This window comes from Priapulus caudatus, unplaced genomic scaffold (assembly GCF_000485595.1).
Source record: "Priapulus caudatus unplaced genomic scaffold, Priapulus_caudatus-5.0.1 Scaffold293, whole genome shotgun sequence".
NCBI lineage: Eukaryota > Metazoa > Priapulida > Priapulimorpha > Priapulimorphida > Priapulidae > Priapulus > Priapulus caudatus.
In genome coordinates, this window is record NW_014577354.1 from 265,129 (window position 1) to 281,507 (window position 16,379).

At 45.5% G+C, this 16,379-nt stretch overlaps 3 protein-coding genes across 7 annotated transcripts in view; 2 read left to right on the forward strand and 1 right to left on the reverse strand.

Moving 5' to 3' along the window:
• The first annotated feature begins 783 nt into the window (after window positions 1–783).
• LOC106808657 (digestive cysteine proteinase 1-like) lies at window positions 784–7,462 on the forward strand. Its single transcript, XM_014811466.1, has 10 exons — window positions 784–820; window positions 1,059–1,292; window positions 1,644–1,816; window positions 2,391–2,637; window positions 3,710–3,902; window positions 4,628–4,818; window positions 5,207–5,298; window positions 5,594–5,755; window positions 6,087–6,276; window positions 6,737–7,462. The coding sequence occupies exons 1-10, from the start codon at window positions 784–786 to the stop codon at window positions 6,919–6,921; spliced, it is 1,704 nt and encodes a 567-aa protein (XP_014666952.1). The 3' UTR covers window positions 6,922–7,462.
• Window positions 7,463–7,748: 286 nt separating this feature from the next.
• Window positions 7,749–11,106, forward strand: LOC106808659 (presqualene diphosphate phosphatase-like). Its single transcript, XM_014811469.1, has 4 exons — window positions 7,749–8,173; window positions 9,088–9,267; window positions 9,637–9,744; window positions 10,184–11,106. Exons 1-4 carry the CDS (start codon window positions 7,846–7,848, stop codon window positions 10,276–10,278), a joined length of 711 nt encoding a protein of 236 aa, XP_014666955.1. The 5' UTR covers window positions 7,749–7,845; the 3' UTR covers window positions 10,279–11,106.
• A 916-nt stretch (window positions 11,107–12,022) lies between these two features.
• Window positions 12,023–16,379, reverse strand: part of LOC106808663 — an 11,952-nt gene continuing 7,595 nt past the window's right edge. For 3 of the 5 annotated variants that reach the window (XM_014811475.1, XM_014811478.1, XM_014811476.1), the window contains exons 10-12: window positions 16,022–16,171; window positions 15,389–15,576; window positions 12,023–14,067 (exon numbers count right to left, since the gene is read on the reverse strand). In XM_014811475.1, the coding sequence (XP_014666961.1) occupies window positions 13,992–14,067; window positions 15,389–15,576; window positions 16,022–16,171 (414 nt within the window). In that variant the 3' untranslated portion in view covers window positions 12,023–13,991. The remainder of the gene's footprint in view (window positions 14,068–15,388; window positions 15,577–16,021; window positions 16,172–16,379) is intronic. The other 2 variants (XM_014811480.1, XM_014811479.1) reach the window with 2 other exon arrangements.

Genomic DNA, 16,379 nt, shown 5'->3' on the forward strand with positions numbered 1-16,379 from the left:
AGGGTTACAACGCATCCTTATCCTTTTGTGTGGAGGAACCCCTGAGTGAATCACTCAGGGCGGTTTGCTGGTGCTCTCGCTCACTGCCCCCTTTTCTCCTGTCTCCCGTCCCCCTTCTCCCGTACTCCCCCCCCCCTGTACCCACCTCATTACGGGTTCAATGCACTGTCTACACTACACGACAGTCTACACTACAGCGTGAATATATAGTTACTATAAGAGTACGAATAAGAATACGAGTAAGAAAGTCAAGAGTGTAGTTTGTAGTTGAAGTGTGGTTGTGACGTTGTGTGTATATAGTCTCGCATGTAGTATTATGCGTGCAGTGAATTGCGTGTTGCAGAGAAACATTTGAACGGCATTTACGAAAGTTTTGCCTTAGGAGATAGAGAGGGCCGACGTACACAAACACTTTATATACAGTCTGACCTCCTTTATCCGGCCACGTCAGGACCGGCGGTCCGGCACCCATCCGGATATGGGATTTGGCCGGATAAGAGAGTTATGCAGAAACACAGCATTTCTATGCAGTTCAGTAGGGTTTATGCATGTGATAATGTATTTACTCGTTGCTATGATTATTTGTAACAAACTGTCGTGTTTTATGGTTTATATGAAATGTAAATAAAATGAAATTTTACCGGAGGCATAGCGGACACGAGCGGACAACACACACACACACACACACACACGCAAACACCTGTACGGTTGGTACATCGCGAGAGATTTGAGCGAGATTTTTATGTGGAAATGAATGAACAACAAAGAACATACACTGCGAGAATGCGGCCGGTTATTAGAGATTTCCAGATGACGGATGGCCGGATAAAGGAGGTCGGACTGTACATCGTTTTATGATTGAAACGACCCAAGTGCCTGCGGTCATATCTAGGTAGATTGGACGTGGTGTGTTGCTTTGGTGAGTTGTTGTGTTAGGAGGATTATTATGTGGAGTGTAGGTTGGCAGATGAGATATGTGACGTAACGTATGTGCCGATCGAAGATGTACATCAAATGTTGTGCTCTTTGTTGTTAACAAATATATTACTATATTTCAGGTATAGCAAATAGCGAGAGGCTAACCTTTAGTCCGCGTAATGTATATAAAGAAGGATTTCATCCTACACCTACCGTAAAATATCAGGAACCCAAGAAGCAACTGGCACCTCCAACCTTTAGTAATCGATACTTTGTCACTGGAGTTCTGTCACTACCCTATGCAGAGATCAAAGAACCGTTCACTGCATGGTATGATGCAGCTAATGAAATGAGCAGGATTGACTACTATGGTGGTAAGAATTATATTATTTCTTGCGCTTTTATGAATTAAAAAAAAATCATATATATAATGTGCAAGCCAAATTGTTAATTTTGCATCACTTTGTCGCTATAACCATTGCTTTTAGAATGTCCTTTTCTTTAGAATCCCTTTGAATCATGCCAAGAAGGTATCTCAATTGCTTGAAGTGTATGAACAACTGTCACACTCCGTGTTCGCTATAACGTTCACTTTTCACATTTTAAAGGGGAAATATATCATGCACAAATATCACATAGTGAACGCACGACGTTTAGCTATGACCACGAGTGAGCTAATCGTTTCAATGTTTAGCTCCACCTCGTTTTCTCTTTGTAAATGTAAGACATGGTGCAGACGTACCAGAGGGCAGACGAGAAGTCATACGGCAACAGCTACAAGGTCACGCCGATGACGAACGAGATCGTGAAGAACGTCAAGAGCTGCTTCCGGGTGAACGGGACGGCGAACGCGACCGTCGCTGTACAGAGCATCCTCCCCGACACGACAGGATTCGTCGTACGTACGCGCGCTCGCGCCGCGGCGCGTCGACCTGCTCGCTCGTGGGCGGTCGGATCTCAATTAAAATATATATTATATAATATATATATATATATATATATTATATTATTTATAGAAGTGAGAAGATTGAGATGAGATCATTAGAGTCTTCCGATGTGCGTACGCTGAGAGTAGGGTAGTGCAGTGCAAAAGACCCAGTTGGTCCTGGTTTAGAAAATGTTGGTGACTATTATGTGTAGACTTTGTTAAAATTCATAAAAATTCGCCAGTCCTGCTCAAAGGTGTCTAGTCCTGTATCGAAAATATGGTTTAAAATGAAGGATGAAAGTTAGTAAAAGTGAATATGACCAATATACATATAGGTAGCGAGCCACTGAAGTAGCACCTCGTAAAATTTTCATCACACTTTTGCACTGCCTGTTCATATTCACTTCTGATATTTCACGCGCGCGCATGTATGTTTCGTCCCGAGTGCCCCGCCTCGGATATTTCGTGCCCACACGTATGCTCCGCCCCGCATGCACCTCCCCCCCTCACCCACATGCTGATGCGCTCGTTGTCGCGGCGACAGCATCTGCGGAATGACACGCTCGACGACGACGACTGCGAGGTGTGGCACAATGTGACGGTGGACGGCGGCAAGGTGAACCGCTACACGCTGTGGTTGCGGCGTGACGCGGCGGGGGCGCCCGTGCCGCTGCGATACGAGATGCGTGGCTACGACACGCTGCTCGGCTCGCACTACGATAAGTACGAGATCGCCTACGCCGACTACGACGCGTCGCCGTTCAACCCTGCCGTGTTTGACGTTCCCGCGGGTGAGCAGACTGTGCACCACTCCTCCTCCCTGCGGCGTGTCACTCTCCGAGGGAGGGAGAGAGCGTCGTCGGAAACGTTGGGCGAAGTTACGACTGTCGCGAGTAGTCATTACTGTCGCAAGTAGTTATGATGACATCTATGACTAGTTTTGATGATTACTGTCACAAATAGTTGTGAGTGTCACAGAGTCTAATGTGTCGTGAATTTAATGTCCCGTGGCTGAGCGTCGGACGCCATGTGCTGATATTTTGACGATTCTTTGCGGTATTATTGATGAGCCATCTTACCTTGCTAATATAAAACAAACCGCTTGTCCCTACGATGCCTCTACGCTGAGATAATGAGCGGTGAAAATCTGGTATTTTCGCCGAAAACCCACTCGAGATACGTAGTGGCTGCGACTGTCTCTCGTTCTGGCGATAGCTTCAGGAAACCTCGCGTGTTTCCGTCATTCACTGACAATGAAATTTCTTTTCCTTCTAGTATCTTTTCTCGCATTTCCAGTAATTGACGCAACCATTACTCCACAAAAACGTCTTGTTATTTATCGCCATGGTGATGACCCGCCGCTTATGCTGGATGTAGTAACGCTGTAGTAATAACGTATTCAGTCAGCGCTACACAGCGGTGACCGGAAGCAACATACAGTCCACAAAACGAGAGACAGTCGCAGTAAAACACTTATCTCGAGTCGGTTTTCAGCGAAAATACCAGATTTTCACCGCTCATTATCTCAGCGTAGAGGCATCGTAGGGACATGCGGTTTGTTTTATATTAACAAGGTAGGACAGCTGGTCAATAATACTGAAAAGAATCGTCAAAATAAAACGGGCATTAAAAGTTTATTAATTCGACTAATACTGCAACATGGTTTAAGCATTTCACCGTTGTACGCTCTCCTTCTTTATACGCTCTTGATAATATATATATATAATATTATTATAACTACAGTAACTGTTTACGATTTTGCTCAACCCCTCGTGACCCCGCACTCCGCCGCTCCTCGTTGCGATTATTGGAGCGACCATCGCGCAGTTCTGACGCCATCGTCGTTGTCGTTGTCTATTGCAGGCTTGACGTGTGGAGGGTTTCCCGGTCCCGGCGTCGAGCGGCGCGCGCTCGCAAACCCAATGCGAGAGTACGTCGCCGGGGACGACGCGCACGCGCACGAGTCGTTCACGCAGTACAGGGAGCGCCACGGTCGCCGCTACGACGACGAGCGCGAGCACAAACTAAGGAAGCACGTGTTCAGGAACAACCTCAGGTGAGTGTGTTCACCCAGCGTCATCGGAGGGTTCGCGATCGTGATGAGTGAGGTAGTGGCGTGTGGGGAGCGCGGTGTGGCAGCTGCCGATGTTGGTAGGTGTATGGTGTATGTGGTGTTCCTGGTGTTATCGTGCTTGTATTTCCCGGGTGTTGTTGATGGGATGGCGTATTTTCAGTTTGCTTGCGGTACTTTCCCTTGTTAACCTGTCATTTCACACAATGGCGCATTTCCCAGGTGCTTTCAGTGATGCGACGTTTTTTATTTATATCCAACAATGGTGTATTTCCCCAGCTCTTCCAGGGGTGGCACATTTCTTAGGTATGGGAGTTTATATGTTCTCATAAAGCTTGTGCATCCACATGTGTGGACACTAAATAGGTGTACTGCTCTGCACGTACTGTATCACACGAACTCAAATACTCGTGCCGTGCGTGTGCCGAACGTGTTTCGCTGGGTCTTCGCAACCAGTTTTTTTTTGCCAGGGGCCTATTGTCAGAAACACAATTATTCTTAACATTAGTCTTAACATGAACGTTTTGTCGTAGACCCCGAACCTGTATACACTGCGTATAGGAAACTCACTCTGAGTACTTTCACCTCGTTTCTGTCAATGGTCTATGAGAAAAAGCTAATGTTACAACTAACGTTGAGACTAATTTTATTTCTGACAATGCTCTATGACGTAACGTTAATGTTATGACTAATGTTAAGACCTTCCTCAGGTTCATCCACTCAACAAATCGAGCGAACCTCGGCTACCAGCTGGCCGTCAACCACCTTGCCGATCGCACCGACGACGAGCTGAGGGCCACCAGGGGGCGCCTGACATCGCCGCACCCCAACGGAAAGGCGTTCGATAAGGCCCGGTACAAGGGACAAGCCGTTCCGGACAGCCTCGACTGGCGAATCAATGGTGAGTGGGGTCGCGAGGTCGCAGCGAGCGGGGTCACGAGGTCGCGGTGAGCGGGGTCATGAGGTCACGGCGAGCAGGGTCACGGCGAGCAGGGTCGTGAGGTCGCATAGGGATGAGGTCACGGGTGGATCTGTATGGAGTGGGTCGCGATGTCTAAGCTCGGTGCGTGTGGGCATCGCCCACGCATGTGTAGGCTCGGTGCATGCGTGTGTCCCCCACGCACGTAGATGCAGGCGCGTCCTTATGGCTTGGGTCACGGTGTCTAATGTCGTTGCGTACGCGCGTCTCCCACGCACGGGCGTCCGTACGACCCAGGTCGCGACATCATCCTTGACTTAATTAAACTTCGTCCTAATTACCCTCTCATCTGCACTGTTTACGCTTGCAGGCGCCGTGACACCGGTTAAGGACCAGGCGGTGTGCGGCTCGTGCTGGAGTTTTGGATCGACCGGCGCCATCGAGGGAGCGCTGTTTGTGAAGGTGAGTGTGCCACATGATAATTAACCCTGTTCCCCCATTCACATGATGGTGATCCGATCCCTGGCATCTACTTGTTAGTAACGATCTAGACGATACAGCAACGCAACATACAGTCAGGGTGCAGCGTTGTGGAGCGAATCACTGATTTTTGGGATTCAGAGGTCGGTCCGTGATACGATTTTGTTTCAGGTATTTACAGATCATTCAGAAATATTTATAGACCGGTCAGCAATGCAATTTTAGTTTGGGTATTCGGACGCCGATCAATGACACGATTTCATTTGGGTTCACGCAGACCGGTCAGCTGGTGAGGCTGTCTCAGCAGAACTTGATGGACTGCTCGTGGGGCTACGGCAACAACGCGTGCGACGGTGGTGAGGAGTGGCGATCGTACGAGTGGGCGATGAAGCATGGCGGCATTATGAGCGAGGACGACTACGGAAGCTACATTGGCCAGGTGACCGGACGCGCGCCACACGCTTTGTCAAGGCCGGGCGACCGGACGCGCCATGTGCGGTCAGACACAGTCTAGTGACTAGTGACTGAACTCTCTGTAGTCATGGTCAGGTGACTGAACCTACCATAGGTGTGGTCTAGTGACTGAAACGTGGCAAATGGATTCTGGCTGAATTCTCAGCTAAATCTCCGCTGCATTCACTTAATCGGTTTCATACAAATTTTATGGTGATCAAAATTTTGAACAAGAGCGCATGCACGTGCGGGCACGCACATACACGTGGTCTAGAAAAAATAATTCTTGATCGATTATCTTTCGTTGTCTCTTACAGAATGGCTACTGCTCGTTCAACCCGGCCAAGGTTGCGACCAAGGTGAGCGGCTACGTGAACGTGACGTCGGGTGACCAGGAGGCATTGAAGCTGGCGTTGGTGAATCACGGACCGGTGGCGGTCGGCATCGACGCGTCTCACAAGTCACTCAGCTTCTACGCTAACGGCGTCTACTACGAGCCGGCGTGCGGTAAGTAACGCCACTCGATGAAAGAAACCTCTCCTCTCCACCCATAGATTAAGTTTGTGTGGGCTTATTTGTAAGCCGGTCTATAGAGTATATCTTATGAATAGGTTATAAAAAAAAGCATTAACTTTCATTTATAGTTCATATAGTATATCATATAGTGTATACACTATAAAAACCTTTACTGTGTTGGGAGGGTAAGTGTAAATGGATATAGTTCATGACATATAATTTGTAATATATATATATATATATATATATATATATATGTGATATGTGAAAATCTCTGTCGACTGATCGAGTTAAAGCGGGCAGCGTAAACGGATAATATCTCTAGAGTTGTGCTGTATCTCACAAGCCTCAATCGTTCAGCGAAAACCGCTAAGCACTGTGCCGAAATTAATATAGATAGCGTAAAAAACGGAAAGCGAGTTCAATTAATAGCGGTGGTATTCTTTCGCAGGCAACACATCCGACGATCTTGACCATGCTGTCCTAGCCGTCGGGTATGGGACGTTGAATGGGCAGCCATACTGGCTCATCAAGAACTCTTGGTCCACCTACTGGGGCAACGACGGATACGTGCTCATGAGCCAGAAAGATAACAACTGTGGCGTCGCCACCGACGCCACATTTGTGACTATATAGTAGGCACCTGCTACACACCCTCATGCAGATGCCCAACGAAACAGCAGAACCCTGGTCTATTCGCACAATTAAGTGCACTTTAAACGACTATCGTTATTGAAGGAACTCAAATGATGTAGGCCTATTGATGAAGAAAGATGGAAGCACGATCTGTATTGCTAGAGTGAAACACACTCGTTATAACCAAATGTATCTATAATTTCTCTCAAATTACTGCAATAATTTGAAATGGATGTTTGAATTAGAAAACGTGCATCTGTAATAATTTAATTGAATACAGGTATCTAGTTCTTAAGAGTGGTGACATATGTAAGCCAAGTGCAGTACGGCTGAATAGTTGTAAATTTTTCACTAACATTGTTTGTACTAGGAGTATCTGTGAATATTTGTTGTTGTTTTTGGTCGATTCCTGAAATTGTATATTACTTAATTGTGATGGTGCCTGTTGTGATTTAGTATCTAATACCACCCCCGACTCATAAAATGGCATTCCTGGAATGTTTTGATAATTCTTTTTCAATAAATTTTGAAAAATCAGTAAGCTGCACTTTTTGATTTTTTATGTACCGTACACTAAAGAAATTTCCAATACGTGTGTGTGTGTCAGTGTGTGTCAGTGTGTGGGTTTGTGCGCATATGATTAATTGTTCTTCATATAGTGAATTATCTTGCTATAGATACAAACAAGAGCATATTACGATTCATATGTAAATGTGAAAAAATCTTAATTATATTTTACTGTTCCTAACATGAGAGTATGTTTGTGATATGCCTGCATGTAGCTTTAATTGACCACCAACAGATGGCAGCACTACGGCATCGTAAGGTTTGCTGACTGTTTACATCGGTAACGGCACTCACACTCCTCTTCATAGTTCTGTGTATGTCCTCTTTTACGTTAAACGTCTGTCAGTAAGTATATTCATGTCATCACTAAAGAATCGAAGTAGTGCCTCAGCGCCGGCAGACGAAGCTTCTAAGTCTCTACAGCATGGAACGCCGACGAAAGATTGCGGTCAGGTATACAACGAAGATTCGGGAATTTTCTACTGGCTGTTCATCGTTGACATGACGTTGACGAGAATGCTGGGCATCTGTGCGAAGCCCGAGTCGCCCCTAGGAATGTTCCGACCGGTCATGAAAGCGTTAGAGATCTCCGGTCACGGCGTACCGTGGATAGGCGCTTGTCTAATAGGATTGGCGGTCTCGCATCGACCGGAGATGTACGAGCTCTTGATCAACGTGTTAACTGGTAATTAACTTCACACAATCATAGTTTGGGCTCCTGGCCCTCATTTTCGCAAATCTGGTGGTAGAGACTTATAAACCAACAGGGCTCTTCTTCAGGGTCTTGCTTATATTCATATACTATACTTGCTGGTCAAGACTTCACTGACAGTGACACCTTCTAGCCCGCGTACTGTTCGACTGTTCGTGCTGTTAAATTTCCGCATGCAGCCCCTTCGCTCCCACTACACTACAGGGAGCAGGAGAACTGTAGCGGGAACGAAGGGGCTACACCAGTAGAGCTATATGGCAGCAGCAGCAAATACAATAATGTGACCCAACAGAGTGTGTATAGATACGCTGTGGCTATATATGCCCGGCAGCCGGGCACGGTCTTCGATTTCCTAAATGCCCGGCAGTTCCAAACCCTAACCCTAATCCTAACCCTAACCCTTGTTTACTTGAGATAACGCTGAAAATTAAAAACTGCCGGGCATTTAAGAAATCGAAGACCGTGCCCGGCAGCCTTCAGATATATATGCCGGCTGCCGGGTATATATAGCCACTCTGGTATATATAACCTCTTATCTGTCAGGTTACATGCATTATTGCATCTACAGAAGCAGTAGCGCTGCCAGAGAAGGTCAGATCCTGCCTTTCCGCTTCTGTGGCAGAATGAAGAACTAGCTTTATGTTATATAGATACTACAGCAGCAGCAGCAACAGCAGAAGAGCATATATATATATGTATATATATCTCTATTATCCACTCTTGATATATATGTGTGTATATATTTTTCATATAGACCTCTAGCTCACATAATGCACATGCACTTAATCGCATATTACTTCTTGACTGCAATAGTCTGAATAGAGGTTGTGTATAGGTCTGTTACAATTTTTGCTATGTATCATGCAGTGTATATTGCCATTTTTCAGCCATTGCCATCGATCTGCTGATTGTGAGTACGATCAAGGTGATATGCCGTCGCCGGCGTCCTGCAGAAAACCAGATGGACATGTTTGTGACAGTGTCGATTGACAACTACTCCTTCCCATCTGGACACGCAACGCGTGCTGCCATGATGACCTGTCTTTTCATCCTCAAGACCAATCTAAGTATGTGCATAGAATATTTCACTTTAGGCCATACTTGCATGATTTGCTTATTCTCCTCCTCAAGCACACTCTCTCGTCGTCTTTTTAATTGTACGGGTACTCAAAATCGGTAAAATCGCACGTATGTGGAAACTTGAGTTGTTCACAGTATATAGCTATTTGATATGTAATTATATATTACATGGCTAGTGTAAACGTCGTGGCTCTATAGCAAAGTCGCAGGGGTTTACAGTAGTAAAATATAGGGTTAGGGTTAGGGTATATAACAGCCCTGCGCGATCGCCCCTACGTGAGCGATGTCGGATAAGTCACGTTGACCGTGTCAGTAAACCGTCTACATGCGCTTGCTGTATAATATTCTGTTCGCAGGCTGTTTCTCGGTGGTGTCAGTCGTCGTGTGGGCGACGGCGGTCTGCATCTCTAGAGTGATGCTGGGAAGACATCACGTGTTTGACGTCCTCGCTGGAGCCGTGCTGGGTACGTAATGCATCGCGTGTGCATCGCCGTGGAAACTAGCGATGGAAGAATTCCGTGGCACGCCGCATCAGTTGTAACGTGTCCGCAGTCGTGTGTACTCCACTCGATTCATGACGCTACAATCTAATCTTTTTGTAAACCAACATACACACGTGTAAACATGCACTTTTGCACGTGTACTCACACTGATCTTTGCTCGTTTTGCTATTAGTATTAGTGTTAAGGTGCATTAATGTGAGAAGATTGCCTTTCGTGCTGATGTTACGTCTACATTATATGTTGGGATGCACTGTGGAATCTTATTGTTCGGTTCATTGAATATTATTATTATTATGTATTATTATTGTTATACTTATTGTTATTATTAATATTATTTCACATCGTCGTTCTTTTCTGATAATGTGAGTGATGTCTGCGATTTAATGCCGCTAATCCGCAGGCTGCCTGGAGTATCGGCTGGTTGGAGCTATCTGGATTCAGCAGGAGACCTGCGTGGCCCTCATGCAACCTTTCCAGGCGTCGTTTCACATATAACTCAGAAGACGCGACGAAAGAATTCAAGAAGTCATTCAAGTGGTGCTGCATCACTACTGAACGTGTCAGTAGAGAGATGCATGTGGGTGGCCATCTAGAATGTATCCGACAGTGTTTATCGCGTCTACGAGTATGCGAGAGACAATTAGGAACTAGCTAGTTGTGGCAAACGTGTGTGAAACTGTGGCTGGTAGAAAGCTGTAGATGTTTTAAAGTTATTCGTGGTAGCAGTTAACTCAGGAAAGATGTTGCAGTGTATGGTGTCTATGAGACAAATCTGATATTGTCATCAGGAGTACGCGATCGAGGGAATTCTTAATTAAAATATTTTAGAGAAATTAGGTAATTTAGAGCATCTCTAGTTCATGTACTACTGATAATATATCAGTGCACGAAAGCACGGCCCCACCTGTTGACAATATTATATCGACTTGTAGATGAAAGTGGTCTAATACCGTCGTAAAACAACTGAATACCAATATAGGTATTTTAGTCACAAAGGCTTTTGCTGCATTGGATTTCCTATGAATATCTACAGATCTAGTTAATTGTTTTTAAATATTAATTTTGTATATGACTATATGTAAGTATATCATAGTTGAAATTTGTGAAATTATTATATGGCCAATTCTTTGACGTGTATATATTTATGGTCTTTCTTTTAAGACCGGCTCATATTGTGTGAAAATGTACTGTTATTCAACGTCAGCAGTAATGATGAATCATGGTCAAGACGTGAGTGTGTGCGAACCTGTACAGAGTACAAATACTAATAACTGTGATTTTATTGAAATTATATGTTGAAACATAAATATGTTGATCATCCCATACTGTGTTATATGTATATATAAATGTACTGGTTGCAACTAATGCTGATAGGGTCTACGTCCCCTAGGGTACTATCGGAGGGTACCCTGGGTACGGTTCGATATATCGGAAAGTACCTTGGGGTACTATACGATAGGTCGGTGCGTACCCTGCATTGTCCCACCGTACCCTGACTTTCAGCCAAGTGATGTCGTAATACATACACTCTGTCAAGTTACCACATCACATAGGAGAAACCTCAAAACATCGCAATCCAATACAAATTTATGCTATGTTTGACTATATTTTTCTTTTTCCTTTTTTTAAACGAAGAGCTAGCTTTTATAATTTAGTTTTACAACATCGGAAAAACGTCCGCAGCGCATGCGCGTATTTGACAGTTGGAAATGCGAATACTGAAACGAATATTTGCGGGAACGGACCGGAAACAAGGAACGGGAGCATAAAGCGGTATGTATACGTATTACGACATCAGTTGGCTGAAAGTCAGGGTACGGTGGGACAATGCAGGATACGCAGCGACATATCGTATAGTACCCCGAGGTACTTTCCGATATATCAAACAGTACCCAGGGTACCCTCCGATAGTACCCTGGGGGACGTAGACCCTATCAGCGCAACTAATAGCTATCTATGCATATTGCTTTATAACTCTGAACCTTGAATCATTGTGTAGGTTCCTGTATCCTCTGTCGGTCTCTGTACGTGCATGGCAAACCTAGGCGTTTTTAATATTTACTCTTGACTTCTGGAATGTGTGCTTTTTTTACAGAATAGTTATTTGGACTGGTTTTCAGAACTAGTGTATTGGAGGTTTTTTTTAATTTGTTAAGTTTTTTGCACCAAAAAATCTTATAACATTTCCTGATGTTTGATCATTTTAGCAGTAACCGAATAATAACGAGTAACAACTGCATAACGAAACCAATTTTTTCTAACTGATTCCAATAACATAACGTGTACGGTACACGGATATACCAGGTGATCCTCTTTGGCACCCACAAACTTAGGAATTAAATAGCATCCTCGGGGACATAGCTAGCCAGGGGGGCTAGCTGCCCCCCAGAAAAAAGTCGATACAATACCTAGTCAACGGCGGTCACCTTCCCAGAACACACCATGTATATGGCTTTGCCCCCCCCCCTAGGAAAAATGGGTTAGCTACGCTTCTGACCCTTGTAAAGTACAACTGAGGTACCACAACGACAATTTCATACGGGTACGAAAAAGAAATTACAGGTGGCAGATGAGATTCGTAGAACACGACGCTAGCGCGACCTAGCTTTAACTTGAACTGTAGAGAGAATCGTCACCGGCGTGAAATGCAGTTACCGAAACACCGTAGTGTGTAAAATCGTGATTATCCTGAGATTCGATTCCATTGCCTCACTTGGCATGCGTAGCTTATACGTGCATGCAAACATACACGCGGCAACGTGTTTGTTTATTATAAATAGCACCATGTCACCACATGATTTTTCATATCGATTTGGCTCATGGCAATCGCCTCCACCAGTCTGTCAACATTTGACAGTAGTACATGTGCGACCCTGACATTACGATATGTAAATATATATACACACCAGATAAAATATTTACCCGACATTCTGAAAGGCACTGAAGTGCGCACGATACACAAAAATATAACGATTTTTCACACTTCCAGTAAAATACACTAGTGTACTAGCTGGAATACAAAAATACCCATAATTGCTGAATATATTCAGATTCGTGAAATACAGTCAACATTCAATATTGGAAGTTCATTTAGAGGGCGTTATCCTAAAGGTTAGTGAAAGACAACAGATGCTAAAACTGTATTTCGAATTTCAAGGAGGTACAACTACGTCTTTTCTTTTTGCTCTTCCGAGATAATGTTCATGTTACCCTAAGGAGCGCTACCTTGCGATCGCGCAAAAGCCGTGTATCACTCCCGAGTAGCAATGTTTGCAATTGTTAGCTCGAATAGTAGCTAGAATAGACAAAAGCTCCAAAAAAATAAACTGACTAAAAAGAAAAATTACTAACACCCTAGACATAATCTCATCGATTGCCCATTACATTCTACTCGGCTTCTAAATGTAATGCATATAAGGCAATGTCATGTGGCACAGAAATTATCTAGCCCTGCAAGTGCATACAGCCACCGTGATAATTGTTTTTAAATGGCAATAAGAAATTTTCATAAATTCCATGACATTGCCACCAGGGGGCAGCAATGTCGTACATTGCCACCAGGGGGCCATAATGTCGAACATTGCCACAAGGGGGCCACAATGCCAAACATTGCCACCAGGGGCCAGCAATGTCGTGCATTGCCACCAGGGGCAGCAATGTCGTACATTGCCACCAGGGTGCGTAAAAGGCAATGTCGTAAAAGGACAGCACACAACCTGATGACATTGTTATCACTAGCACAGTCGGCAAGGGACAGTGACGTGAACACAGTCAGGAGACAGCAGCAGACCACCAGAGGGCACTGCTACGAAGAGTACACCCTCCGGGGTGCGATCGTGTCATAAGGCCTCTGCAATGTGCCACCAGATGGCAGTGATATCACAGGAATAGGTCTAATAACACACCACCACCACAAGGTATAGTCACATCACAGCAATACAGTCAACAGGATGCAGTGGCATCAGTATTGCGACACACCCGCAGAGGGCAGTGACGTCACAGGAACGGTCGACAGGGTGCGGTCGTAACAACGGCGACGTAACGGCGGCAGACGGTGGTATCACAGGAATGGTCGCTAGCCTAGAGGCCAACAGGACACGGTGGAATCGCTAGCACTCCACCGACAGAGGGCGACGTTGTCTTAGGACGCACAATTCTCCCGGCTGGTCGCCGCTGCTAGTCTACTCATGGCAATTGCTGCTCTCGTTTCACGACGACGCCATCTCACTGGTCAGCGGCTGGCTAGACGGCGTCTGCTCCTCTAAAACTACGTTTGCACGACTGCTAAAAACAGATGCACGAATTATTACGTTCACTTCTTAGCAACGAAGCTAATAAAATGCATTTTCTAATGGGATGAACACGATTACCATCAGTAATCTTTCGTCATAAAATAGGGAAACGTAATGTTGCTCTGTTAATCACATAAAGTACAAAACTAAAATAGAGCACGTGCTAATTAGTAGCAATAGTATAACATAAAATTGATATTGGTAACAAAATTATGTGACATCGTGCAGCTTTCAGGCGCCAAGGGTGCAAAACGTCACAGTCATTTGCATATTGCAACCCACATGTAAATATAAATATGTGCAGTGTATAGATAAGATTTTAACATGATTAGAATAAGAACAAGTTCATCAGTGTCAAAAAAGGATGACAGAGTAAATGCTAGTAAAGAATGAAGGCATGCCGACTATATATACGCACACAATATCACGTGAGGGTGAACCACCGACATGGATGCTGTTAACCTCACACTTATATTCCTCCTTGGGTAATATATCAACCTATTGCTCCTTTAATAACAGTCCACCAATCTCTTATGGTGGTTAAACACAATTTTCAAAAACGTTCAACGCTTCACTCAACATGGTACAGTTTCAGCCAGTAGGAGAGAACCGTTTCAATAGTTCAGTTCCGCCAACAAAGCTTCAGTGAAATCAGAACTCTGCGCTGGCTTCCATCTTTATTTTCAGGTGAGCGACTTCAACACGTGGCTTCAAAAGTGTTTACATTAATCATGTACTTTCCTAAACGTGCCTCGGCCATTTTACACCCCCTTTTTCTATGACCCAAATAACACAGCTAGACTTTCCGATATCACTTATTCCACTACACCAATACTGCACTGCTCGTGCAACGTATCTCAGCTAAATCGTATTTAGACAGTGCAAACCTCGGTAACACGGCTCGAAACATCGATTCGGCCAAAGCCGAAAATCCGACCGCCGTCCCAATCGTTTCTGCGTCGTCCCGCTCGCTCTTTCGCGCGAACGACGACATTTCTCTACGCGGGCTGCACCATTTCGCGCCGTGCTACGACTCTAGTCTAGTATCTCTCTCTCTCTCTACGTGCAGGCTACGGCAGGACCGCGCCCGCGCGACAAAAGACACCTCCCCCTCCGCTGTGCCCCGCAGTGTGAGAAGACGAAACACAAGCGGCAGAGACTAACAATACGCCCTGTACCACGTCGGCGGCTTGTATTTGAAGTAGTGCTCGTTCGTGTACTGGCAGAGACACACAGTGCCGCACCTCACCCCCCCCCCCGTGCCCCACGGTGCGAGAAGATCAACCACACGTGACTAACAACATGCTTTGTACCACGGTACTGGCTTGTACTTGAAGTAGTGCTCGTTCGTGTACTGGCAGAGACAGAAGCAGGTGGTGCTGTGCAGCGTTGACGTTGCGAGCACCCGGTCGATGTCGCGCGGCGGGAAGCTGAGCAGGTCGCGGCCGAGCGCGCGCAGGTAACGCTGGCTGTAGTCCAACGCCACCTTCTCAGCCTTTATCTGCAAACAACAACAACTGTCAGATAATTATTATCGGTTTCGCGTACATCGGTGGTGAAATACGACAATTTCGGCCACCTTCTCTGCCTTTATCTGCAGACAACGGTCATATAATTATTTTGCAGGTAACGCGCGGTTGGTGGATATCGGTTTAGCGTACGGATGTGTGGGGTGAAAGACAGTCAGTTTTGGCCGAAAAATCAGTTCTGGTCTGGGGTGGTTTAGCGTACTGGTGCGTGGCAGAAAGCCTTCAGTTTCGGCCGAAAAATCAATTGTGGTCCGGGGCTCGTTTACTGAAACAAAAATTAGCAGCACGGCTTCAACGTGCACCGTGGCGAAATGTATCGGAAAAATATATAGGATCTAGAACGTCTCGCCCTTCAAGTACGCACACGAGCGACAACGACGGCTGGCTAGACGGGCGCCCGACGTCGACGAGCATTACCATGTATTTAGGGTTGGAGGCGACGTCGTCCGTCTCGCTGATGATCGCTTCCGTGTCCGGTTCCATGGCGACGGACGACTCACCGATGGCGAGTGCATCGCCGCTGTTGATAATCTCGAGATTCTGGTAGCTGGACGCCGGCTGCTTTTCCTGAAGCCAACATGTTTAACTCAATTTTACATAAATGTCCATTTTTCAAAATTTACACAATGTTTACTCATCACCACAAGTTGAATGATGTGATCGCTCTCTCTCTCGCTCTCTCTCTCTCTCTCTCTCTCTCTCTCTCTCTCTCTCTCTCTCTCTCTCTCTCTCTCTCTCTCTCTCTCGTTCTCTCTCGTTCTCTCTCGTTCTCTCT